The 27,895-nt window shown below is 42.8% G+C and overlaps 1 protein-coding gene across 1 annotated transcript; it reads right to left on the bottom strand.

Moving 5' to 3' along the window:
* Positions 1-50: 50 nt before the first annotated feature.
* LOC118770016 (5-hydroxytryptamine receptor 7-like) lies at positions 51-26,035 on the bottom strand. The gene is made up of 2 exons (XM_036517453.1): positions 25,641-26,035; positions 51-843 (listed from the first exon to the last, which is right to left on the bottom strand). The coding sequence occupies exons 1-2, from the start codon at positions 26,033-26,035 to the stop codon at positions 51-53; spliced, it is 1,188 nt and encodes a 395-aa protein (XP_036373346.1).
* Positions 26,036-27,895: the final 1,860 nt, after the last annotated feature.

Genomic DNA, 27,895 nt, shown 5'->3' with positions numbered 1-27,895 from the left:
TACTCCACCCCTCATGTGACTCCTCCCACTGTGGTCCCCCCAGAATGGCCTCACAGGATGCACTCCGGCCTCTCCTTGGCCTTCAGGGCCTCATGCATGCTGGCAGCAGAGAGCCGGCGGTTGATGTCGCGGTAACGGCAGCGCAGCAGGTTCCAGTAGGTGGCGCGCAGGTCGCGGTTGAAGGCGGCGTAGATGAGCGGGTTGAGCAGCGAGTTGGCGTAGCCCAGCCAGAGCAGCGTGCGCTCCAGCCGCAGTGGCACGCAGCTGCGAGTGGCGCCGCAGACAAACGGCCTTGCCGCCGACAGCAGGAAGAAAGGCAGCCAGCAAAAGGTGAAGGCACCCACGATGACACCCAGCGTGCGCGCCGCCTTCTGCTCGCGCTTGAACACAGAGGCGTGCCGACGGTCGGGCCGGAGCAGCCGGGAGAGGGCGGCGCACTCCTCCAGCAGCCGCTCACGGCGCGGCGGGCGACGGTCTGGCCCCTGCTCCCCGGGACCACCGCTGGCGCCAGCACTGCCGCCGTGGGAGCTCAGACGACCGCTCTGCCGTGGGAAGCTGATAAACTTGTGCCGGGCGGCGCTGACCTGGGCGGCTCGGTAGATGCGGTAGTACATGAGCAGCATGACAGCGGTGGGAATGTAGAAGGCCACGGCGGTGGAGTAGACGGTGTAGCCCAGGTCCTGGCTGATCAGGCACACGTCCTCCGTCACATTGGTGGCCCAGCCAAACAAGGGCGGCAGCGTGATGGAGGCTGATAGCAGCCACACCGTCAGCACCATCTTAGCCATGAGCTTGCCGTTCTGCCGCACTGGGTAAGTGAGAGGGCGCATGATCCCCAAATACCTGCAGGGAGAACATCACAATGTTGGAGAACCTGACAGATTGTTGGGTGACAGTCAGAAGAGAGTGTGTAATGTTGGTTAGGACTAGTTTGTGGTTGCATTAGTGTAAGTCAGCCAATTGTTTCATTTAATTGTCTTTTGTGTCTTCAAACAGGAAAGGAACCTGGGTAGGACTATTTGTAGAATTTAAATTAATATCAATATCAATATAATAATAATAATAATAATAAGAGAAAGAAGAACACAGCTATGTTCAGATTGATCCAAGGCCAAACAGGACACAATCCAGACCCATATCCCAATCAACAGACACATGTTATCTGGAAAGTGTTAATACTAATGTTACATGTAAAACAAACATGTTCTGTCCATGACAGTGGTGTGAGTTATGTTTTTGAGATGGACCTATTAAAACTAGACCAATTTTGAATTATTTTGTGCAAGCACCTGTTCCACAACAGTGTCAGGGATGGGTGAAATCCACATGCTGTACTGTCTGAACACAAGTGCTTTAGTTTCCCCGCTGTTTCTGCCTTTTTATGACATGTTGGCTTTAATGGCCAAACGTCAGAACCAAACACTGATATAGCTGAAATTAGTAGTAATGTTCCATTTAATGACAAAGAGGGGCATTGCCACTACATTTACAACACATTTAGCTGCTTAGCAGATGCTTTTATCTACAATGACTTACATTCGTTAGAATTCTGACATGTTATCCATTCACACAGCTGGATATTTACTGAGGCATTTCTGAATTACTCAGCTTGCCCAAGGGTACAACAACAGCGTTGCAGTAGGGAACTGAACTGGCAGCCTTTCGGGTAATGAGCTCTGCTTCTTACCACTACATCACGCTGCTACATGTAATAGTGTATTTTGTACTACAACGTACTACAACTACTGCAGGTCTTTTTAGCTCAGGTGATATAAACCAAAAGTTAAGGTCATTTATTGATTCTGTCTCTTCAGTTTTACGCGTTTTATGTTGCTATGGCATCAAAATTTGTCTCTCCATTGTCATCCTAATTACTGCAACTGTGCGCTTTGTTCCAAACTCTATAGTTTTCTTAAATGAAACGTGACGTGTCAAGTAGCTAATGATTTACTGTATGCTATGCCGCTGTAACTAGCAAACAAACGAGCGGAACTTGCTGAGTAGTTTGCATGAAAGCTCGCTAGTAAAATAAAGTAGTCTTCAAAGACTGTGGAAAGAATTACCCCGTTAGCTTGTTTAAAGCTTTATAATGAAACAAGGCAGACGCTAAATCACTGAGACGTACAAGACAACAGCAATTCTGGGTCCGATCTTGCCTATGAGCTCAGACTCATTATTTCTCTCACATACGCTCGAAAAACGGAGACGTGCGTCGTGTATATTTAGAAACAGAACTACCGACAGGTAGCTGACAAACAATGAGCTAAAAAATGGTAACAATAAAGAGTGAGAAAAGAGGAACCTTTTGACATGCAAACAAAACACGGAGCTTAACTAAACTGCATACTGGCAATTAACTCTGAAGGGAAACAGACAATTAGACATTGCCTACACTCAATTGCGCACATAAGGTCCACCCCGCAGTCTGCAGCGAGAATTTAAATATGATAACGGATCAGAGGGCACTGAGTGGTATTCACGGATTAAACATGGACTCGCTTTTCACCACAGGCTCTGTTGGGGCTCCTGCTGTCAATGGAACAGACTAAACTCTCACCTTACTCTAACGCTGGATTTTGAGAGATAATTGTAATTGAGGGTTTGGCGCTATTAGGGAACATTATGTGATCAGCAATGCGTTATGATTACATGGCAAGATGTTCACAATGGTTATAAATGGTGGACATAATAACTTATCTATGACAGTGACAACACATTTTTAGTTAAAAATGCTTTTCTGCGTGCATTTCGATAAAGTAGAAAGTATATGCCGTCTTGTTTCACCAAGTGACAATTTCTGTTGACAGCCTGCTTTGATACGAATGAAATTCAGGTAAATGGACTATGCTCTCCTTACTGAGCTAATGTAAGAGAAAGAGGTTGCTCGTAGAGGACTTAAACGTTTGTAAATTAGCATTGCGTTGTTAACCAGCAGTATCTGATTTGAGAGGGTGCTGTGAAGCTGCTGGACAAAGTCGTTGATGTCGACATGGCGATAAAGTATACATCTGCGTTTTGTTTTCACTTAGCCGATGTTCTTATCCAGAGTGATTTACAAAGAAAGAAAGTCACAGGTACAATTGTACATACAGACAACAGACCAGACCAGAAGCCTATTTTCTATGGTCTGCACCATATTAGACAGTGACATAGATGTGTGAACGTTGGTAGCCCTAGCAGGGAAATGTCCCGGAGACTGCAGAATATGTAGGTCAATCATGAACATGCTTTAAACTGTGGATGTATAATGCAGCTAAATTAATGTATTGTGATCACTGTTAGTGCGCTAATTCTAAGGGATTGGGGTACATTCAGTAAAAATATTAGCAGCCCATGCGTTTATTTGCCTAGAATCCAAATTAGCCCTGGCGTCTGTCAGAGACTGTCAGAGCTAATGTTGGAGACAGGCGTTTAAATGTCTCATGTTAAAAACGGGGAAGGAATCATAAATAGAAAATAGAAATCATGGTGGTTACATGGTGGCTATATTTTATCGAAAAGAAAGCATGACGTTTCTCTTCAATGCAAGTGCTGCGATTTTCCTTGTATCCTTTTGTTCAATACGTCACCATACTTCAGTTGTTTTAGCACAATTAACCCAACACCGATTGTCCGATTGGACAAATAAAGATTTTCACTGTTGTGTATTTTTTTCTGTCGAGAGAAAGAGAGCGTGTGGACCCAATATTTTTCCAGTTTCCCATAATTTGATGTTTTACAGATAAGGTGGCGCAACACACTCTTTGTCAATTATTTCCTTTACTTTTAAGAGACTTCAAGCCTGATACAATTTTACACTTTACAAGGCAATCGGCGTGTCCGCTGTTTTTTTTCCGCAACAGGGTGTCAGAGAATTCAGAGCAAAATCGCTTCACAGAGGACGGTGGCTTTAACCCATTTAAACTCAGAATATAAAAATTACAATAAGAAAAATTAATACGGCTTTTTTTTTCAATTCATTCAAATCTGATGAAATTTGGTGTCCGTGTAGTCTGTCCACATTGCTATGCATCCGAAATTTGAAAATTGTGGTAACTCTCATCTTTCATACCTCTTTTGTTATTCAAAGTTCAGATTTTCTGAAATTGCCAAAAAATGACAAATTTGACTTTACAGTATATTTTCAACCAAAAATACCAGAAGTAGACACACGTATACCACATATTTTTGTTATTTGACTTGTTCTGAGTGGAAATGTGCCATTTACTTCATTCAGCTCATTCTAAGTTTTATGCTAGAGCTTTTTTTGTACTTTTTAAAGTCTCTGGTCACAAGAGGTTACTGTTTTTGTACTTCTTATATTTTTCTGAATAAATCCATTTATACTTAATTGATTTGGATGATCTTCTCTTTCCTAATAGAACAGACTAATATCATGAGGAAATCATGATAACTGTTCACTTGTCTCCTACTTACACAACTTATTGAACATGTGAGATTTCAATGTATTTCAATGAAAATTTCATCGATCATCTAAATTCTGTTTCTTCCCCACACAATTACAACCTCATTCATTCTTGATACCCCTTTCACACCTTCCACATCAAATGACTTCCAATTGAACTTGTAGTATTTACAAATGGTTAGCTTTGATGTTTCTTGTTTTGTCTGCAGGGACATGGGCTCTAACACACCCCTCTTACCACTTCTCAATAAATTGTGTTTACAAATAGTGTACTCTTGAACTTCATGCTTTGTTTAATTTTAGGGAGAAGTGACCTCACATAGTACTAAATGCCACTGCAGCATTTGGATGCATCTAATATACAGGCAAAGGGCAGAGAAACTGCAAAATGGCACAGAGCAAGAAAAGATTCACTGTTCAAGAAGTGATTGACATAGTTCAATCTGAAGAAATTGACAGGGCAGATATTTTTATTATGCCACCCGGTGAAAGTGAAGACAGTGCTGAGGACAGTGGGGATGATGAAATGGGTGGAACCATAGACAATTTGTTAGCTCGTCAGTTGGACCACATAGCAGATGCCACTGTCTACAGAAATGGTGAAGAGGAGAGACTATGCTCTGAGTCTGAGGAAGAAGAGGAGAATGAAGAATTGCCCACCACCACACATGACAGCAAAACTGAAAGACAGTGGATAAGGGGGAAAGATATTCCCAGGTACCGGCAAAGCCAGTTTCAGTGGACAGCTACAGAGGGGCATACTGACAATGACTAGAAGCCACATTTGTGGTTTGAACTTTTTTTGACAATGAGGTTGTACAATTCCTTTGTGATCAAAGCTAATTGTATGCCTCATTCAAAGGCAAACATGACCACCGTGTGTCCCCTTTAGAAATGCGAACATTTATCACCGTGCTCCTTACCAGTGGCTACAGTACAGTACCATGAAGACGGATGATGTGGGAGGAGAGTGAAGATGTTAACAACCCCTTGGTCTGTCAGTTGTTGACAAGGAGACGCTTTGAAGAGATTCTACGATATCTCCATCTTGCCGACAACACTAAGTCCCCCTAGGAGATGAACTTGGAAAAGTTAGGCCCCTGGTTGAATTAATGAACAAGAAGTTCATCAAAGCTTTCCCAAGGCAGCAACACCTCTGTGTAGATGAGGCTATGATACCATACTGTGGGAGACACTCTTCCAAGCAATTCATGAAGGGCAAGCCCATCCGATTTGGATACAAAATGTGGTGCCTCAACACACCACACGGCTACCTGGTGCGGTGTCAGCCATATACAGGAATGGCTGACAAGAAGCCTGGGCTTGATCTTGGGGGTGCAGTGGTTATAGACCTAGTTTACTCACTACAAACAAATGAGCCATACCAGGTGACATTTGACAACTTTTTCACCTCAATTCCACTCCTGCAGGCGCTTGGTGAACAGGGAATAGGTGCCACTGGGACTCTGAGAGCCAACAGGGTCCAAAACTGCCTTCTACAACCACTCAAAGATATGAGTAAGACACCAAGGGGTACATATAACCACTATTACTCCCCTACCAGCAAGGTAGTAGTGACACAATGGCAAGACAACAGTGTTGTCATATTGGCTTCCAACTGTCAGCCTAACAACCCCATTGGGAAAGCCATGAGATACTCCCGACCTGAAGGCAAGAAAGTGGCAATTGACCAGCCGCATATTGTAAATTACTATAACAAGAACATGGGTGGTGTTGACAGAATGGATCAGAACATTGGCCGCTACAGGATCAACATCCTTTCAAAAAAGTGGTGGACCCCATTCTTCATGTTCATGCCTGACGTAGCTATGCAGAACGCATGGCTTCTATACAGGAGGTCGAGGAGTGGCAGAGAAATGCCACCGGATCAGCTGGCATTCAGAAGGGAAGTTGTGAGAGTGTACCATCTCATGTATTCCACACGACAAGCCATTGCTATGCTTCAACAAACAGTGGCATGGTATCACCGAAGAAGCCGGTGCGTCCCTGCAACTGTGCGGTATGACCAAGGAGGCCACTACCCTAAGAGAATTTCACACCAGCTGCGATGTGCTTCCTGCCGCAGGAGAGCGAAGGTGATCTGTTATAAATGCCAGATCCTTTTGGACATTGATTGCTTTGAAAGATATCATGAGATGTGAGCAATGGCCTGGGTGCGGTATTAGTTAGTTAGTTAGTAAAGTGTAAGTGTTGAGTTTCAATTAGTTAAGTTTTGACTGGACTGTTCAATACTCTTTGAGTGTTTGTGTGTGCATGTTTGTCTGTGCATTTTAGTTGATACACTTAACTGTTTATGGTAGTTTGATAAATTGCAAGGAGGCGTTTCCTTGTGTGTGTTACTTGCTTCACTATAAGTTTTAACTGAATTGTGCAACTGTTCTCATGAAATATTACGTTACATTGAAATGCATTGAAATACATTGAATTCCTCTATTCTGAGGTGTGTGTATCCATGTGTGTGAGTCTGATGATTAAAATATGTTTGGTTTCTGAGAGATTTTGGTCCATTTCATCAGTTAACAGAAACAATTTAAAATCTGATCAGTCAAACATTGGTTATGAAATAAAATGTGTAAAATTTACAGAAAAAACTAACCCCTTGTGCTCAGAGACTTAAAAAGTACAATAAGAAAAATGAATATTGCAGGCAAACACTTTGGTCGATTTCATTTTTTTTTTCATATTTGTACTTCGGGAACAACTATAGCAAAGGAATTTCAAAACTTCCACCGTGAGCACAAGTGGGTTAAGAAAGATCTACCCTAACATCTGCAGATTAATAATCGCTACCGATACATGTTCTATGGGCTGTTGTTGAATGAGAATATAGGCGTACGAATGAACAGTTTTAATTCCAACAGTTAAATGAAAAAAAGTTGAAACCTTCCATAAAAAATAACATTAAAAGTGGATACCCACCTACTATTAGAGACTGGCATTTATTCACTGAAATGGGGTTTTATGCCCTGCCAGTAAAAAGAACTGGTGCTTTCTGGAGACTGAATATTTACTAGAAATTTTATGGCAGGTAGAAGCACTTTGCTGACCTGAGCATGACCAGACAAAAGGGGTTTTAGGCTGGCCCACCTCCATTGTTAGTTACAGTATGTTAGGATTAGGGCTACACACACTCCTCACGTATGCCCCCACATTTTTTGGCACATGCACATGCTGCAATGCACTTATTTGGAAGTCGCTCTGGGTAAGAGCGTCTGCTAAATGACGTAATGTAATGTCACACTGAAGCTTAAGGCAGCCTCTTCCAAGCATGCATAAAAAGAACTGCTGACCGAGAGATGGAGGAGATAAAATATTATGATTGCAACCTTGAACACTGTTGGCTAGTTTGATGCAGTCTGGATGGGGAGGCCACTATTCAGTATTTGTTGGGGGCTTACACAATTTCGATTGTTTGATAAACACTGTTTCTTTTCAACCAGATACCAGTAGTTGGTGTTTCCTTTGGGGCCTACCACGATCAAAGTGCTGGTCGTTTGATGTGTTGTTTGTTTTCCTGGGACTCACAAGTCAGCATTTTTAGAGTGACCTATTCTCCTGCTGTTCCATGAAGTCAGATGTTGGACTTTTTCCATTCTGCTATTGTTTTTAATTAAAAAACTAAACTCAACAAATCACCACTGTGGCTCTGTTGGCTGTGGAGCCCAGAAGCAGTTGGCTCATGAGGATATCCCCAGAATTGGTAAGTTGACCTTTGCTGCCTTTGACTGGGAGATCTGCCTTATGCCACTCTTTGGGTTTGGATTTGTTTTGTTTTTTTCTTTTCTGTACATTCACACAACACACAATCAGGTTATACCTGCCACATTCTTTTACATCCATTCATTGCCATTTTCACCAGTTATTTTTGATGTAAGGGAGGCTAGATCATAGTCATTACCAGGACATAGCCTGGATACACATCCACCTCTCTGCTGTTCCCTGTTTAATGGCTTTGCTGAAAGGTTTTTGACACTATGGACAGCCTACATCATCCAAGCCCTCACTGGCAGAACATGAGAGGAGGGCACCTGCAGATAAAAGGGAAAGGCTTGCAACCAAGACTGTTTTGATGGGCTTTTTGCATTTTTTGTATGGTTTTCTGCATTTGTCTCAGCCCCATAGTACATCATTGACAGTTATTTTTAACCTCCTCAAGCTTTCTGCTCTAATGATTTACTGAAATGAGAAATACATTGAGACTTGATGGAAACAGCAAAGTTGCATTGAGCATGCAGCATTTTCTCTTGATACACACTGTGCAAAAACATGAATTAAATGAGATGGGAATTGAAGGCAGGGGTGTAGTTAAATCACTGGACGTGATGGGGAGCTTGTGTCTCATATAATGCCAGCACAAGGAACAGGGCCCTTAATTTTATCCCACTCCACCCTACACCCCTCCCCCTCCAATTCAGAGAGGGAAATTGAGCAGACAGAGAGAAGGAACTACACCTGCTGGTCTGGAAAATCGAGCGAACACAGAGCACACAAGCTCGATTGGTGATCAAACCAACTCACTTCAGCTGTAATAACCAGCTGTATTTTGAATAAAAAACACACACACTCCTCACGTATGCCCCCACATTATTTGGCACATGCACATGCTGCAATGCACTTATTTGGAAGTCGCTCTGGGTAAGAGCGTCTGCTAAATGACGTAATGTAATGTCACACTGAAGCTTAAGGCAGCCTCTTCCAAGCATGCATAAAAAGAACTGCTGACCTTCAGCTGTAATAACCAGCTGTATTTTGAATAAAAAACCACAAATTAGGACTCCCCAATACCAGGATTCCACCTCTGGATTTTGAGTTAAGCAAGTGGAAATCTGTCACTGCTCCACTTCCTGTGGTGAGATGTAGTGAGGAGGGCGAACGCTAACAGGATTCACAGATTGTTTCCTCTTCACAGTTGACTTCAAAAGCCGACAGGCCTTTCAATTCTTTTTTTTTTTCAACAGGAGGCTAATAATTAATGGGTTCCTTCCACAATGATATTTCTGAGCAAAGCCATTCGTCATCATTTGCAATGCAGCGTGGAGGATAACGCTCATCTCCTTCATTGTGAAGGCAGTGAAAGGTTTGAAGTGAGTCTTGCCCATATTTCTTTTTTTACAGAAAGAGGAAGTGACCAGTGATAAGCAGTGTTGAAAATCAGTACATGTCTTATGGAAATATTAGCCATCAGCATGAAAGAATATAGGCGTTTCAAAAAGAATGAATCAGAGACAGCTGCATTCATAAAAATCCCATCCTACAGATCCAGGAGTAATGAGACTGAGCAAATGGCAAAAAAGAAACAAGCAATAACAAGAGCCTCATTAGTAATCATGGTGTACTTAATCTATATTCATGGCTTCAACCTGTATCCAGAGCAATCTACAGGCTGACATTTGCTCCCACACCAACGTCAGCCAGTCCGAATCTCAGTGGTAATCTTATAAGTGAAGCTTAATACAATTCATTTTGAATTGCAGCTGAACACCCTCCACTCTCTTGACAGATCTGCCCATCACATCGAATTATGCCCCTTGTTTTGTGGTTGTTTCAGGATTCACTAATTCGATAAGCCTAACTTGATGGCGAATAGTCCGTGATGCACCAGTGCTGCAAGGCCAATACATGCAATTTAAGCAAATCCATTCTAATTGTGTTTACCAGACCAGAAAGAACAAAGTACACCTTAATCACAGCGATGCCCAGAAACATGGATTCTCATCTGTACTCGCAACAACTCCCCCTGTGGTTATTAATATAATTTTCAGCACCCCAATCCTTTTTTTTAAAAAAAAAAAAAAGACTTTTTTTTTTTATAATTTGCTGGACCACTATAGCAAAACAATCTATTTATTTTAATTTAATTTAGTACATCCTCCTCCCCCACATGCATTGGTGGAAATTACTGCCTTGTAACTATATTAAACCATGACACTTGTGCCCACCTATACACATAATGTATAGGTGGGCTGTGTTCTGTGTTATACTTTTCAGATTAATTGAAAAATCTATCTCTGCATATTAGACCTGTTTTTTTTAACACTGTTCCTCATAAATATTTCACGTACCTAATTTTCCCAAATCTAATTTAGCTTTCTGTCAATGAATTGAGTTCATAAACTGTGCATGATTGATTTCTTTATAAGAGCAAGGTTGGAGGTCTGTGGGCCTCTGTTCACACAACGTCAGTTTCTGTGGTGTCCAAGCAGAGGGCAGAATGAGCTGTCAGTCAATTATTAATAAAGAGAACAGGGAGTCTGGAGAGAAGTGTGTGTCTCTGTGTGGGTGTGTGCATGATGAGGAGGTCTTATGAGTCTTTTGTCTTACACCATATATGTTAACTTCTACTCATGTTTTCCTTGTAATGCATTAACTGATAAACTGTAAGCTTGTATTGCATCTGAGTTGTTTTGGACTATGATATGATTGTCCTGAGGAAGAGTAACAGCAACTAAATAGGAAGACTTGCTGTGATCAAAGCCAGTCATATCTTTCAGGTGTTTTCACCATATTTATAGGATACTGACTGAGAATATTTTGTTGGAGTGGTATATTGTAATGAAACAGTGTCATTCAGGAATGCAGTAATAATAATAATAATAATAATAATAATAATAATAATAATCATCATCATCATCATCATAATCAAGATTGTATTAACCATTCTTTTACTCTAAGCTGTGATTTTTCACTCAGCTGGAGCAAAAGATAATGAATAATCTTGATAATACTGAACTGAATACTGAATATAACTACGAAACTACGAAAACTGCTCCAGAATGAATAAAACTTTCAATATTGTGTATACTTACTCAGATGAATTAGTGTAATGTAATGATATTTCCGTGCAAACAATTTTGAGTTTTGGCAAATAATGCAAATGAAGGGAAAACTAATTGACTGCTTTACATAATAGGCATAACTTTCCTCATAAATATTTATGACACTTACTTTAAAACTTATTCATGAATCATGATCAAGCTTTCAAATTCAGACAGTGTTCAGATGGAGCGAGTTCTAGTGGTCTGCACCTGTTGGCCTTCTCAGCATCAGGGACCCAAATCCTAGCCAATGTATACCTGTGAAAAGAGCTCCAGACTCTCAGATTATTATTCATAATAGCTGAAAGCAACAATTCACTACTCAGTAAAGTTTTTGAAGCAGCTGCGTCTATTATTGGCTGTTACGATTCGTCAGAGAGAAGATGCTGAGAAGTATACCCTGCCCCTCAGGGCTGGAAAAATGGAAGCTGAGCATTGCAAGAATTTACAACCATCTATAAGTGTCCTGAAATAAGGTAGCCATAGTCCCTGACTTTGGTGACTGATCCAAAATGGTACTGCTTCCATTTGGATCCTCAGAGGCAGCAAAAACCTCTAGAAAGATACCGTTGGGTTTTGGAAAAAGGCATGCAGTAATGTGATTATGCGGGGGGGGTCACACAGTTGTAACACTTGTAGCTTTGTAGCTTCTGACATCTGTTTTCTCTGCCACTGCCTGAGACTTGGCCACAGTTCCACCGGCCAGTTCATCAATCCCTCCTGAGCTGCCTGAACACCTGGAGGACATTACAGACAAAGCAGCTTTTGCTGTTTTCCAGCATTTCAATATGGATTGTTCGGTCTGGCCTGTGCAGAGAAATGGAGAAAACAATGCATCATTTGAAGGCAATAAAATAGCCTAAATGATAAATTGATAAAATGGTTTTATCACATTTGCTTTTAAACCATGTCCGCAAACCAGCTCCTGAAATGCTTGCATAACACACTCCCTCATTAATTGTCCATTCATGGTCCCCAAAGGCAAGTTCTGAGAGAGCGAATCCTCACATTCCTCCAGAAAGGTGAAAACCCACTGGTGACTGAGTGCCTGTGGAGATGAGCAGATTTCACAGTAAACAAAAAGAAAACATAAACCATCCATTTTCTGGATCAGCGACAGCCAGGATAATAGAAAACCAGAGCTAGGACACATTACATTCTTTTATAATGAGCAGGAAAGGTCATTATGAATCGCCTTGTGTTGTCTTTCTGGCAACTAACAGGTGAAGGTGAACAGGTTAACCAAACAGCGGTATGTGACCAATTCCATCTCAGGCCAGTTAAAAAGAATTTGATTTGCAAAAAGATATTTTTAGACGTTGTCAATAAAGGGAATGACTCAGACCTGGACAGGAAGCACAGACAAGTCCAGGGCGATTGGACACCTGGGAAATCTCACTGTACCAGACATGGAGTTTAATCATCTCTCACTGTCATGAGAAAAGAGAACATGAGTGTGTGTATCTGTGTGTGTGTGTATGAGAGAGAGAGAGAGAGGGAGAGACACAGAAAGAGAGAGACAGACAGACAGAGATAGGATAAGAAACCGAGACCAAGATACAGAAAGTGTGTGTGTGTGCATATGTATATGTATATGTCTTTTACATTGAATAAATATGTCCCTGCATTTTTTTTCATTATGACTTTAGCATAACTGTTTTTGGTTTTCTTGACAAAAAACACAACTGAATTTAACTGGATTTAGAAAGAGAGGGGGAGATATCCTTTCCGTTCAACTTCATCCGAGACCACCCAGCCATCTGGCAGCCTTGGCAGCATGACACCGGTGGGGGGGGGGGGGGGGGGGGGGTGAAGCTACTCTCACAATGATGCTGACCTTCTGCAGCGGCTGAGCATGATCTAGATTCTGCTTCTTATCCAAAGAGTTACTTCAGTTCCTTGAGTGCTGCAATGATCACTCCAGCAGCCAGGAGAAGTAAAAGTTTCAGCTTGGCTTGCTTTCCACTGAGGCTTACTATATCACACCACAGCCAGAGTAGGAGGAGAGGAAAGGAAAACTTTATATATAACATGCATAAAGTCACAGCATGAAGCCCAAATGTCAAAATATCATAACCCCTTCTGAAGTGTTGTCCACACAGCTGGGTCAGAATCATATGATATGACTGAATTTTTTTTTAGGAATTTGTGAGAAGTTTATGAGTTTATGGTCCTGAAGAGTGAATATGCAAGTACTGTAAGTGTGTGTGTGAGCATAGGTGCATGTGTGTGTTATGAAATTTGTTAGTGTGTGACAACAATAATTGTATGGTAAGTATAGGTTAATTATTTCTTACACAGTTGCTTTGGTCTGTTGGAATTTACAAGATGCTCCACCTGAAATTGGACCTGATTTATATTGTTGGTGAAGTCCAGTTCAGAGCAACTGCAAACATCTACAGTAGGAGTTTAGCACCAGTGAGATCCAACAGAACACTGCCATTTTGTCCATCCACTCCTATGAGGGACATTTTCTGTGGATACAGCAGACCCGAGCTAATATAGTTGCTACATCCACGAAGTCACTGTATCCATTAAGTGCCCGTTTCAATGTCTATGGACACAGTAATTCAAAACGATAAATATGGTAATACAAGCTGAATGACGATGGGAAAATGAATTAATTTAATGCAGTAAGAAATAGCTCCCACACGCGTTTGTCACACTCATGAGTAACAGTGTAGCGCGCAGTGGAGGTGGCCTCACGCCAAAGCTGCCCTCAGCCTTTTCACGCTCACAGATGGTTCCCACTCTCCACTCTACATAAACGCTTTGCTGCAAGAGACTCTGTTTCTCTGGCATAAAAAGTTCACAATTGCTATTTCTCCAGGAAATTTTATAGACATCAGTGTAACTATTCCACCATTGAGAAGGAATGTTTGGCCCTCTTGTTAGCTTTGCAGCATTTTGAGGTTTATGTAGGCTCTAGTTCCCTCCCGGTTGTAGAGTACACCGACCATAACCCGATTGTGTTCTTAGCCCACATGCAGAACCAGAATCAGCGCCTTATGCGCTGGTCACTAATCGTGCAGAACTAGTCTCGAGATCCACTACAAGAAAAGTTGTGAAAATGTTTTGGTGGACACCTTTTCTCAAACCTAAACAAGTTGTTTTATGTCGTGCCCTGACCTGGTGTGTTCTATTTGTTGTGGGGCAAGTTTGTTCTTATGGGTGCGGTGTTACGTGTGGCGCACTGTGAGAGTGGAGTCTGGGCCGCCTGCATCTTGATTTTCCTCCCTCTTCTCTCTCGCTACACTCCTGACGCAGGTATCCCGCTGCCCCATTTAAAGATGGTTTCTTAGAGTGGATCTCGCTACTTTGATCCTTCGTTCATTTACAAACTTGTCTATATTGTATTTGATTTTGCTTCGTCTTCTGACTTTGATTATGGATTTTGTCTCTGTTTGGTTGCATTCAGTTGTCGTGGGAGGAGGGCAGGTAAGGTAGGGGATCCCCGCGTTAGTTTTTCCTTTTGTATAGGGTGAGGTTAGAGGCGGGTGCCACTTCTGTATATTTTTGTTAAGGAAGTTAGTGTAGATAAACCTAAATTGTTTGGCTCTGCCACGCTTTTGTTTTGTATTCAGTTGTATGTGTTGGGTGAAGGCATTTAGGGTTGTTTCTGTTTTGTTTAATTTCTTTCCGTTGGCAGCCCTTGTCCCGTGTTTGCTTGTTGCTATAAATGTTGTAAATAGCTACTGTAAATATATTGTACACCCTTATACTTTGCTCCCGTGTCTGTGTGTTTCTCTGTCTCTGCACCTTCCAAGCCAGCGGTGGTTGGTTGTTTTCCTTTGTGTTGCGTCCCTCACCCATACCCCTGGATGCCATTACACCCCTGGGATGTATCAATTATGTTTTATCATTATTATTTTTATTACTACTATTATTTAAGAGAGTGACAGTTCACATTATCACAGTCTGAAGCTCAATAGATGCCCTCACACTTTCATAGTGTGAAGGGCAGAGGAAGTACGCACCCAGCGTGTCCCTTTCCCTGGTTCGAAAGCTTTGTAGGGGCACTACAAATATCTGGTCATGCCCTTCGGTCTAACTAATGCCCCGTCCATCTTTCAGGCCCTGGTTAATGATGTTCTCCGGGACATGCTTGGTCGGTTCGTGTTTGTTTACTTGGACGACATTCTCGTCTTCTCCCGGTCGCCTGCCCAACACTCACGTCATGTCCGTCAAGTGCTGCAGAGGCTATTGGAGAACCACCTGTTTGTCAAGACGGAGAAGCATGAATTTCACCGGGACTCTGTTTCCTTCTTGGGGTGTGTTCTCTCTGCTGAGGGGGTCCAGATGGACCGACGCAAGGTTCAGGCAGTTGAGGAGTGGCCACCACTGATTTCCCGTCGTGAGCTCCAGAGGTTCCTGGGGTTTGCGAATTTTTATCGGCGGTTCATCCGCAATTACAGCTCTGTCGCCGCTCCACTCACCTCCCTGACTTCCCCTGCCAGACATTTCTCCTGGACTCCACTGAAGCATTCCAGAAGCTCAAGAAGCGTTTCACCACCTCGCCTGTGCTCATCCAGCCTGATCCTGCCCGACAGTTCATGGTGGAGGTGGACACCTCTGAGGTGGGTGTGGGGGCTGTGCTCTCCCAGGTGTCGGTGCAGGACAACAAGCTTCATCCCTGCGCCTTCTTTTGCCACTGGCTCTCTGCGTCGGAGCGCAACTACGACATCAGCGATCGTGAGCTGCTGGCAGTCAAGTTGGCGTTGGAGGAGTGGGGGCACTGGCTGGAGGGAGCTAGTGTCCTGTTTCTGGTGTGGATGGACCACAAGAACCTGGAGTATCTCTATACAGCTAAACGCCTTAACCCCCGTCAGGCTTGCTGGTCTCTGTTCTTTGCCAGGTTTGACTTTGTCCTCTCCTACCGCCCAGGTTCTAAGAATGGCAAGCCCAATGCTCTCTCTCGTCAGTCCTCTCCACCTGAGGAGCCGCCTGAACCCAGCACCATACTGCGCACTCGCTGCTTACTAGCCGCGGCATCGTGGGATATCGAGTCCCTGGTGCGCTCAGCCCAGCAGGGTGAGGCCGGTCCCAGTGCATGTCCTGCTAACCATCTGTTTGTTCCCGAGTCTGTTCGTTCCCAGGTTCTGCAGTGGGGTCACTCCTCTAGGCTGGCCTGTCACCCAGGGGTCAGATGCACCGCTGCCCTCATCGAGCAACGCTTCTGGTGGCCCACTATGGAGAAGGACGTATGCAGCTTTGTCTCCGCCTGCTCGGTCTGTGCCCAGAACAAGCCCTCCAATCACCCTCCTGCAGGGTTGCTGAGTCCGCTGCCGGTGCCCAAGAGACCCTGGTCCCACATCGCCTTGGACTTTGTCACTGGTCTGCCCCCATCGGACGGTAACACTGTCATCCTCACAGTTGTTGATCGGTTCCCTATGTCCATGCACTTCGTAGCACTGCCGAAGCTGCCCACAGCCAAAGAGACTGCCGAGCTTATGATCACCCATGTGTTCAGGCTGCACGGGCTACCAGTTAATGTGGTGTCGGACAGGGGGTCCAAGTTCACTTCACACTTTTGGAGAGCATTCTGTAAATTTTTGGGGGCATCTGTGAGTCTGTCCTCAGGCTTCCACCCACAGACTAACAGCAAGACCGAGCGGGCTAACCAGCAATCGGAAATGGTGTTGCATTGCCTGGCCTCGCAAGACCCCAGCTCCTGGAGTCGGCTGTTGCCCTGGGTGGAATACTCCATCAACTCCCTGCCATCTTCTTCCACCGGCGTGTCCCCGTTCCAGTGCTGCCTCGGCTACCAGCCCCCGCTGTTCCTGGCTCAGGAGGAGGAGGTTGGTGTTCCTTCAGCGGAGGTGTTTGTTAACCGCTGTCGGCGGACCTGGAAGCGCACCCGGACAGTGCTTCTGCGTGCAACTGCTCGGATCAAGTGGGCAGCTGACCGGCATCAGTCCAAGTCTCCCCACTACGTCCAGGGGCAGCGGGTGTGGCTTTCCACACATGACCTTCCTCTCTGAGTGGAGTCTCGCAAGCTGGCTCCGCGTTTCATCGGTCGCTTCCCCATCACCAAGATCATCAGTCCCGCCGCAGTCCGGCTCAAACTGCCGCCCCCTCTCCGCCGCATCCACCCAGCCTTCCACGTCTTCAGGGTCAAGCCTGTCGTCCGCAGCCCGCCCAGCTCCGCGGACTCCTCCGCCTCCCCGCCTGATCTATGGATCTGAGGCGTACATGGTACGTTGCCTGCTGGGAGTTTGGCGTCGGGGCTGCGGATTGCAATACCTGGTGGACTGGGAGGGTTACGGCCCAGAGGAACGGTGCTGGGTCCCGGCCCGTGACATCCTCGACCCTTCCCTCATCGCGGACTTTCGTCGGCGGCATCCTGGACTGCCTGCCGGGACGCCTGGTGGCGTCCATAGGGGGGGGTTACTGTCAGGACTGCGGCTCCTTAGCCGGGTTTGTTTTTGTTTTTGTTTTCCCTGTCCATGTGCTTTTATTTTTCCCTGTGTTCCATCCCTGCCTTGCTCTCCGCCCTGTCTCTGCCCACTTGGTCACCTGACTGGATCCATCCTACCTGCACACCTGAACCCCATCTTATCATCTGCCTTGCCCTATATAGTCCCCGTTTGTTTCATGTCTCGTCGCTAGTTCATCTCAGTTCATCTGTTGCGCTACAAGCCGTTTGTCCTGTTTTGCCCGCCTGTTTTGCTGAATTTCTGCCTGTTTTCTTGACTTGACTTTGGATCTGTTTTTGGTTTTGTTTGCTGTGCTCTTCTGGATTGTGACCTCGCCTGTTTTTGACTCTGCGTTTTTGGCTTGATTAAACTACCTTGTGCATCCTGCCTCCCTGTCTGCGCCTGAGTCCGTGCCTGAGCCCTGACAATCTGACGCCAGTGAGGAAATGGCCTATAGAACAGTTTCTTGTGTCACAAGTATTTAAAGGCCTGTTTTCACACAGGCTCAGATCAGAGCTCAGAAGACACAAGGGAGAATAGTATGGCACGACATTCTATGTAAGTTCCCCTCTTTTTACAAAAGGGAGCTTTTCACTCTGTCGCATGTTCCACTGTGTCTCCAACATCAACAGAATACGTAAACATGTCTTCTCCTTATCCTTCTCCTCTGACACAATCAAGTTTTTTTTTATTTCCCAGAGGGCACCTCTTTCTACTCCAAGTGGTATTTTAGGGAATTGGGGAAATCATAGATGTGCTGGGTTATTTCGGGGATAAAATCAAAGCTGACAGGAAGGCCTTAGATTGGATGCATGGTTGAGATAACTCAGTATTTTTAAAATGAGGACAGAGACCTCTTCCACCATCCATGAGTTAATAATGAAACGTTTTCCTGCTCGACAGGCCTCTAAGCGGCTGCGGCAGCATTCTATTTTTCACGATGGTGCGTGTAACGGGTGCCTCCTTTACGCCAAAGGTCGCTTTTAGTTTCGAGTATCTCCATTTTTTGCTGACCCGCACTCACTCAGTTCCTGCCGTGGGCCATTTGCTGTCCTAATAGGCAGGAACAGCCACAGAAAAAAAGTCTCCATGACGTAGCGTATGTTATTTAGCGACTTTTGATTCCCCTTTTACATTTTGTGAAGATACAGCCTTCACTATGGACACTTTTTATTCCTTTCTGCTAAATTCATGAGTGTTTTTGAATGCATTGTGCAAGGGCAGAATTTGGGGAGGGTTTGTATTTTTACTCCTTGGTTGTATATGTATATGTGGCAAGAGAAAAGCAGGCGGAGAGGGAGTTCACCAGGAGATATGTACACAGCTGAGTCACATCAGTGCACCATCCCATCGTCAAACGTAGCTTGGGGAAATACATTGCCTGTTAGGTATCTGTTAGGCCACTGCATTTGCCAATCAGCAAACAGCTTTAGTTTTGTCTGTCGCTCACAATCATGACAGATCAGGAGGGCTCTGTGAGAGATGGGGACACGCACAGCCATGTTAAAACAGTACACAGCACAGATATCATCAGTCATTGCCCCCTTTGATAGTCCCGAGCTCACTGCCAGCTGCCTGAAAAGTGCATTGGCTGGAGCTGCTGGGAGGAATAGAGCGGGAGGGCTCCAAAATGCAAGGGCTACAAGGCACTCCCCAGACGAAGGCTGGGTTTGTCTGTCTCCATGCACCTCAATTAGCGGTCAGGATGATGGAGGGCAGCGCCCTGGGCCAGGAGGCAAGGAGGCACCCTCCGAGAAGGCTGTAAACTAAACCACTGCTGAGTCTCCATCTGGACGGCCCGCCCTCCCTCCCGCCCAACCACGGCCACAATCTCACCCCACAATCTCGCCCTGCTGACATCTCCATCTCAGTGATGGATGGCGCTCTACACTGAGAGCCCAGAAGGCAAGCACAACCGCCTCCGATGTGAGTTCTTCTGCGCTGGGGACCGAGATGATCACAACCGTTGTACGAATCCGCTTAAATCCGTCAGCGGGTTTGCCAGCGGTGAAAATGACTAATGTTGTTTGTCCCATGTGTCGGAATTAAATGCAAGATGTCTATGGTAGATGGTACGTTTTCTACTGCAGTGGCAAAGCACTGAACAAGCACAATAACATTTGATCAGGACTGAACAAAACCAAGTGCAGATGTCAAGTCTTATCTGTGGCAGCGTAATGAGCTGATAGAGTTAACCAAGAACTGGTCATCATCTGTTCATCATCATCGTCTGTTGTCAGACCATAAAGAGGGATTAATACAACAGTGCACCTGTGTGGACCAGTGTGGAGTAGTGGTAAGGAACAGGGCTTGTAACCAAAAGGTCACTGGTTTTATTACCTGCTGGGGTACTGCTGTACCTTTGGGCACAACCTACAATTGCCTCAGTAAATATCCAGCTATATAAATGGACAAAATTGAAAGTCACTCTGGATAAGAGCAAGACAATCATTCTACATGACAATAATGTATTTTAATACCAATGGAACTTCAACTATAGTGCCAATTTAGGGTATGTGTATCCCTGTGAAACCGCAAAAGTGTAAAACACGTCTCCATTACTCTACACAATATTTACATTTACTACCTGGAATGCTGTAGAATGCATTACATCTATACTTTTAGGGGTTTTTCAGTACTCCAGTTATTGGACTGCTTTTCTATATTCCCTATGTGGCACGATGACAAGAATTCCAGGGCTGCTCTAGGGATATCCAACAGAAAAAGACATCTTTGTGTGACTGAATTGTCTGTGGTGTGACTTTCTGGTCATAAATTACATAAATTGTCACAGTTTATTGCAAACACTATCATCCACTTTACTTCCGGCACCGCATGAGTGGCAGCCTGTTACGGCAGCTCCATACTCTTTTCTACTTTTTCTTTTCTACTATGTGTAAGGAACAACCAGAGATTGCAAAAGGTGACACACAACCTGCTGAACAAACTTCTCATAAGGTTAATGAAGTGTTGAAAGGGTGTTATGTAGGGCAACAGTTGCTCCCTCTCTGCAAAGGAATTATGTCACAGTAGATGGATCACCATGGTTAAAGCACAGCCTTCCTCTGGTATAGCTGCTGAAGGCTTCTTACTCTTACTAAGTTACATTAACATTTAGTTCTTTAGTAGACACGATTATCCAGAGCGACTTACATAATTATAATTTCAACCATGTTATCCATTTATAAGGCTGGATATTTACTGAATCAAAAACGCTGGCCAAGGGTACAACAGTAGTACCCAGGCAGGGAAAACAACCTTTCAGTTACAAACCCTGCTCCTTACCACTACAGCTTACTCACTACTTCTGAATTCATTCTATATCCTGTCAAAGCACAGAAAAAGAAGAAAAAGGGAGCAGTGCTTTGTGGAAATTCCAAATCAGACTTTTCTGCTGCTTATATCATAGCTGAAGAAGTAACATTTGAAGTTGAATACCAGTTCAGTCCCAACCCAGATGATTACCAAGCTATTTCTGTGTTTGTACTTTAATATATATTGAAAATCTACTTTTGTTTTCCTTGTTTTTTTTTTTTTTAATAAACACCAGATTTGTCTCAAGCTCATACAAAGAGTTCTTCAGCCTATTCAAAAGGGTCAGGAACACATTCCCACAAGAATCTCTCTAAACCATATGCTCAGTGAACAGTCGTGAGAAACATCCAGTTATAATTCAAATGTTACTCAGATGGATGAAAACTTCAGTTTAAAGGATGCCCAGTGTCTTTCCTTCAGACATACAGTATATGGTGAATTATTGAAATGTCACATCTTTTAAAATAGCATAAAAGCACACACAGCATTAGAAGGTGAAGGTACAATGTCTGACAGATTACCATTATGCAACAGGACCACAGTGGAGTTGATATTCAAAAATAGTTTCCTGAGCTCAAAAAGCTTCGGACAGTGCTGAAACACTGACACAAATTATTTATCAGGAAACAGCTTGATTTGGCCAACTGTCCTTGAAGGAGTCCACTGCTCAAAGCTTGTCTGTTGGCACTGGGCTAAACATGGCCGCCTGGGAGACCCCATATTGTGGGAAAAAAGCCCAGTTTACAGCACCCAGTGGGACGAGCTAATGTGTGCGGTGAGATGAACTGACCCTGGAATTTTTTTATGTTGGAATGTCAAAGCAAATTTTTCTCTTTGTGCTCAAGTGCTCCACAGGGGGCTCAGAGTTAGCATTTCTAATGTAAGATGTTGCACAGCTTGATAAATGTGTCCATGATGTTTTTTAAGTGGAGATAGAGATTTAGTGGTGTGCTGTGAAATCTTACTGCAAATTTACCTGGTACCAGCACCATTATTCCACTTATCCATAATGTGTTTCACCTTTTTATTTTTTATTCAATTTTAATAAAATTTCATTGTTTGGTTGATTAAACATTATTAAACATTGATTAAACATTAATTTAATTAATAACGCGATGCTTTGAAAAAAAAAGTAAACTTGCTAGCATTTGTTTTTCAAAATCTGAGAACAGTGTGGCTTAGAATGTTTGTGGTGGTGTAGTTTTTTAGAGAGTAGGTTTCAGATAATCCCTTGCTCAATCACCATAACTGCAGAACAAAAGATTACATCCGTTGCAAATCCAAAGTGCCTTTGCTCTCATGCCAGCATGATCCATTTCTAACTTCCCTCCAACTCACCATTTGTACATATACTTATTCTAGCATGTTGGGTCAACAACAAACAGGTGCAATCTCTACCCCTAAACTCAGAACAGTTTGTAGAAACATGGTAATACATTATCTTACCATTATGCATACATTAAGTTGCATATATACAGTGTAGTTACACTATAATTCATTACATTACATTATTGTCTTTTACCAGATGCCTTATTGAAGCAGAGTGTTCACATATGTGGTACTTGGTTCCCTGTTAATAAAACTAAAGATGATAGGAATTATTGTCATTTAGTGGACAGTCTTATCAAAAGCAACTTACATAGGTTACAATTTGATTTATACAGCTGAATGTTTTTTGAGGCAATTGTGGGTTAAGTGCTTTTCCCAAGGGTACAGTAGCAGTGCCTCAGTGGAGAATTGAACCAGCAACATTTCAGAAACAAGTCTTGCTCCTTACCACTATGCCACACTGCTAGTTTGGTAACACATTACATTGTACATTATACACTGTACATTGTGTTTTATGTTTATAGGTTTAAACAAGTTACTAACATAGTGTAAATAATTATGCTACACTGATATGCAACACTAAGCTGCTACAATAATGCAACTTATTGTAAAGTGTAACCAAAGTGTAACCATCGCCTTTTGCAATTGAAGCAGAGTGCCCCACTCACACAAGCCATAGGGGATGTGGTAATTGGCTCCTTGATAAGAAAATGAAATATAATAGGGATTATTTTATGTGCACTATTAAAAATATGAGAGTCTAATAGCAACAGTTTTACCACCAACCACCAAGTTCTGTTTATTGCAACTGAAGATATTAATTCCTTTAGGTTTGTCTTTGTTGCCCTTCTCTTCACTGTTTTCTCCTCTAGATATGCAGTGAAGCTTCCAGATATACAGTACGTTTTGTATTAACAGTACTAACACTTTTTGTACTAAGTCTAACAGTATTAGAAGTCTATCAGTTACAGTATGCTACAAGTGTGGTATTTTCATGTTGTGTGAGATTTATCTTTGTGCTAAAATAAAATATTCTTACATTACATTATTATTAGCAATATGCAAAAAATACTGACAATACTGAATTTTATTTGCCATATACCTGCAAGTTACCTTCTTCTTCATAAAATCTTCACATTTTATGTTTGCTCCCCCCTCAAGTTCACTCTCAAGTTGTTAGCACACTCATCTATTTTACTAATCCATGTCAAGGTTAAACTTTACCCACTACCTAAAAGATCTACTAAAATGTGATTATGTTGTGGTCACTTGGCCCCTTTAACTCTTCTGTGTGAGTTGTGCCAGTTTTAGGATTATTATTATTAGTGGTATGAGGTTTATGTTTCTTTCTATCCTGGCTCCTTTTCAGTGAATCCCAAGTATTCAACAAGGATTCTAGTCAAGATTCCATAAAAGCTGTGTCTTCTTTTAACGGCTTTGAACAACAAATAAACTAGCCTGTAGAAGCGGGAAAAACTGCCAAGTTGCCAACAAGCCAGCCTATCAGCATCAAAATTGGTAAAGAGTATGCTCACTTACTGATTCATTCACTGATTGATAATATGCAAATGAACCGAGTATTTGCCAAGCCATCTTTTTTCTTTCATCCAATGAATGGAGACAAGGGGAACTGGCTCACTGAATACCCTGGACTTGTCTTTTATTCATTGACTCCCTGAATGCCCAGGCTTTTGTGTCCCTCATTAGCTCACTGAAGATTTGGCTCTTAGAAGCTGTGACCGCACAATAAGACTCAAGATATGATAGTGCTCTCTTTTACATGTACACACCACTGTCCATACCACTGATTTATGAATTCCCCACTATCACCAGCTGCCTTTCCCCAAAAGATACAGCTATCTATGCGCTCAGCAAACATCTTGTTCGAAACAGTCAGTGTGTAATTCAGTTGTCAACAACCAGAGCTACAATGGCCACTTTGTGTTTCTGGGAGAAATAGCATACAAACTTTATATAAGGTTTGCCTCACAATGATTTTGGCTCTTGAGAAGATTAAAAAAAAACATTTAAAAATCTGAGTTTGCATAAACATCTGATTAGTCAAATTATTTTCTGTGAAGGAGAAAATCACACTTCCTTCAGTTCCCCAATAGCAATTAGTTTTCTCGTTTAATAGGAAACCTGTCTTGCCTTTTGGCAATTCAGAGGACAAAGCTAGCCTAAACAGAAACCAAGATTTACATGAAAATGCAAACAATCTCAATATTGTCACTTACTAACACCAGGCACAGAAGGTGAACTACTTCAAAACAACCATAAACACACATAGCCATAGGTTTTTAGGAAGTGTCTTCAGATTATTATTCAGATTATTAAGTATTCAGATTATTAAATCAGTAATATTTAAGATGTCATATCTGTACACTAACTTCCTGTATGAATTTCATTAAGTGTATTAATTTGTTTCCTGTACTCCACATGTTCTTTGTATCCTGTAGAGAGCAACATCAACTTGGAGCATGAGATAATGAATTTCAGCAGGCTGAGGTAATCACCTATAACACCAGCAATCATTATGCATGAAGGCATAGAGCACAAGGCCTTCATCAACATATGGAAGACAGCATCACAGGGGCTGAAAGCCATGTTTTCATTCTAAGCGGCAGGTCTCTGATATATAACAGAAGGAGCTGAGGTAAAGATTACAACAGTCAGGCTGATTTAATAGCCAAGGAACTGATATGCAATCTTTAGAGGGTCAACTTCAAACCCTGTGAGTGTGTCTAAATTTATCTGAAGTTTATAATTTATGATGTATGAAAAATGTGACAAATTAGTGTGTGGTAGTGACATGCGAGATTTTTTTTTCATTAAGAGCTACAACTCTTAAGTTGAGCATGTTATGAAGCAATAGAGCCGTAGAGATGTGTGATTATATTTAGCAGGAGACAAACAGGGTGTCTTACTCAAGTCGCAAAGTATAAGCAAGTGATTTTTTTACTGTGTTGTCATGACATGACTAGGGCCACACTCATTTCACCACATCAGCATGACCTTGTAGGCCAGAACACAAAAAAGCATATGCTAAAGCTTATACAAGCCAAACATTAAGGCACACACGAGCATATTAGAAGTGAGTTTACATCAAAAATCACTTCACTGCATTTCACATAGTTTGCACATCAAACTGGTGAAAATGCATCTCACCATTTTGGTAACTATTAAGTCTTTATGTGTAGCTGTAGTGATGAAGTAGTTTTAAAGAGCTGGGTTATATCATTGCCCACGTGGGCCATTACTGTCTTACCTTTGAGCAAAGTACTTAAGGCAGATTGCTTCATTAATTTCGTAAGAATCCATTTTAAACGTAACCCTCACCTGTCCACGCTGATGAGGCAAAGATTCATGATGGAGGCCGTGCAGCACATGACGTCCATGGCGATAAAGACATTGCAGAAAACCTTCCCAAAAAGCCACTCGCCACCAACGAGGTCTGTGATGATGACGAAAGGCATCACTGCCAGGGCGACTGATAGGTCCGCTGCAGCGAGGGACACCACTAAGTAGTTCGAAGGCTGGCGCAGCTTCTTCACGATACATACGGAAATGATGACCAGCGAGTTACCGCCAATTGTAGTAAGGGTGATAATGGACAACACGATTCCAATGATGATCTTCTCCACGTCCCCGTACAGGAGGATTTCCTTCCCGTTAAGGGTCGAGTTAGTCCCGTTGCTCTGAAGGAGGTTTGCAGCGGTGAACTGGACCGTCATGGACAAAAACGTTTCTGTCGCCGGAGTGGATGGCGACAAACTCTGCCAGTTTCCGATTTCCTCCGTCTCTCCAAGAGAGAAATGTCTGTTCAGTAATAACTGTGAATTGGCGTTTATCACCATTCTATATGATGTATCATACATGAAAAAGTGCTTTCACTACGGCGTGACAACACTCAATCAATTTATATTAGTTATATGGCATTTACTTTAGTGGACCAACATTTTCAGAGAGTGCCGCGGACTCTTGAAGGTTTCCGCCTTATATCATGTTTCATATCAAATGCCTTTTAAAATGGTCAGAATATGACATTGCGGCGTCGCAAACATAGACTTATACTCTGAACATTTGAGACTTGATCGTCTCTGAATGAAACATCATAAAATCCAATTATGGGCAAATTTAACCATTTTTCAAGCATAGACGATGACAAAGAAAACAATCACGTCTAATATAAACGTATCAGCTCCGATTAAAACGGTCCTGATTGCCACATTCAGCTCTCAGAAGTTGGCAGTTAAAGTATCCACGCGTAAATGAGAATGCGTTTGGACAATTAAACAAAGGGCAGTTTTTTCCTCCTTCCCTTGCGATTTTCCCTTACAAGTATTTGTTGTCGAAAAGCCACACGCACCGGCACACGGGAAGAAAATTCTGTACGATCTTCTTCCAGAGGTGTAATTCCATGCCCCACTGTATCATTTAAAGAACTGAGACGCACTTCCCTCCACGCAAATGCAGCCCTCAAGTCAAACGACGTCAGGGGAAAAGAATTATTATCAACTGTGAATTTACCATACCCTCCTTAATGTCATTCATCTAATCCACAAAAATGACAAAACCCATTTTGGCTATCCACTTGTCTTACACTGGCGGTGAAATAGCAAAGAAACATCCTTTAACAACAAACCGTACTTTATCTTGCAAAGCAGGGATAACCACGACCAAAAAACGTGGATGTAATTTGCTGAAGTCCTTCATTCAGTTATTGCCGGTTTTACAATCCTCTCAAAAAGCTCTCTTAATCTGTTCCTCATAATAACGAGGCAGTCGAAGTTTTTCCCTTGAATGGCTTGTCCTGTTTGATAGTCAGTCCTCCGGATCCCGCTGCGCCTCTCTTCTCTGTCAAGTATGGATAAAATCGACGAGCTGCGCAGCATTCCCACGCTTCCGCAGAACTCATTCATAATTTTAGCGCTTTCCAATGAATGGGAGAGGCTGACATTCGGTAGTGCTTTCTCGTTCCGGTTTAGATGATAAATACAAAAAGTCTAAACTTTTAACGAACCTGCTTGGTCCAGTGGTCACTTCTCTTACTTTAAGGAAAAAAAGCCAATTTTATATTCCCATTTTACACATTTCTGTGTATACATGTTTTGTTTGTGCAAAGAAGCTCACGGATATCCAAATAAAAAGAATAATACAAGTGGTTCAATTTGCACATTTCATGTGTTTGACTTTGGGTCGCCATGCTCTATTCATTCTTCTGCAATAATTCAAACTATCCCTTTCTTTATCGTCGACCTTATAATGTTCTTATCGTACTGTTTAAGTCATGCATTTTTATATCTTAAACTGAATTCGAAAAAACTGTGAAAACTGCACACATTTGTAAATACTTTTAAATTATGTATCAAGCTTGAAAATATGTGTCATTGTCTCACATCGGATGTAATGTTTGATAACAGGAATTTTTGCTGTTGTGGTTCGCCAATGGCTCCTGGAGCGGAAATGAAAATAATTTTGGATTCTGTAGTGGCTTTCTCTAAAATCACTCACTGAAAGAACCTTATGAGGCTCAGGCAGTTTCACGTGATCCGAGAGTGGCGGGCGGTTGGCGGCAGCATCGAACGCTGTCC

This window comes from Megalops cyprinoides, chromosome 22, assembly GCF_013368585.1.
Source record: "Megalops cyprinoides isolate fMegCyp1 chromosome 22, fMegCyp1.pri, whole genome shotgun sequence".
Classification (NCBI taxonomy): domain Eukaryota; kingdom Metazoa; phylum Chordata; class Actinopteri; order Elopiformes; family Megalopidae; genus Megalops; species Megalops cyprinoides.
This window is presented reverse-complemented; position numbering and strand designations above follow the sequence as displayed.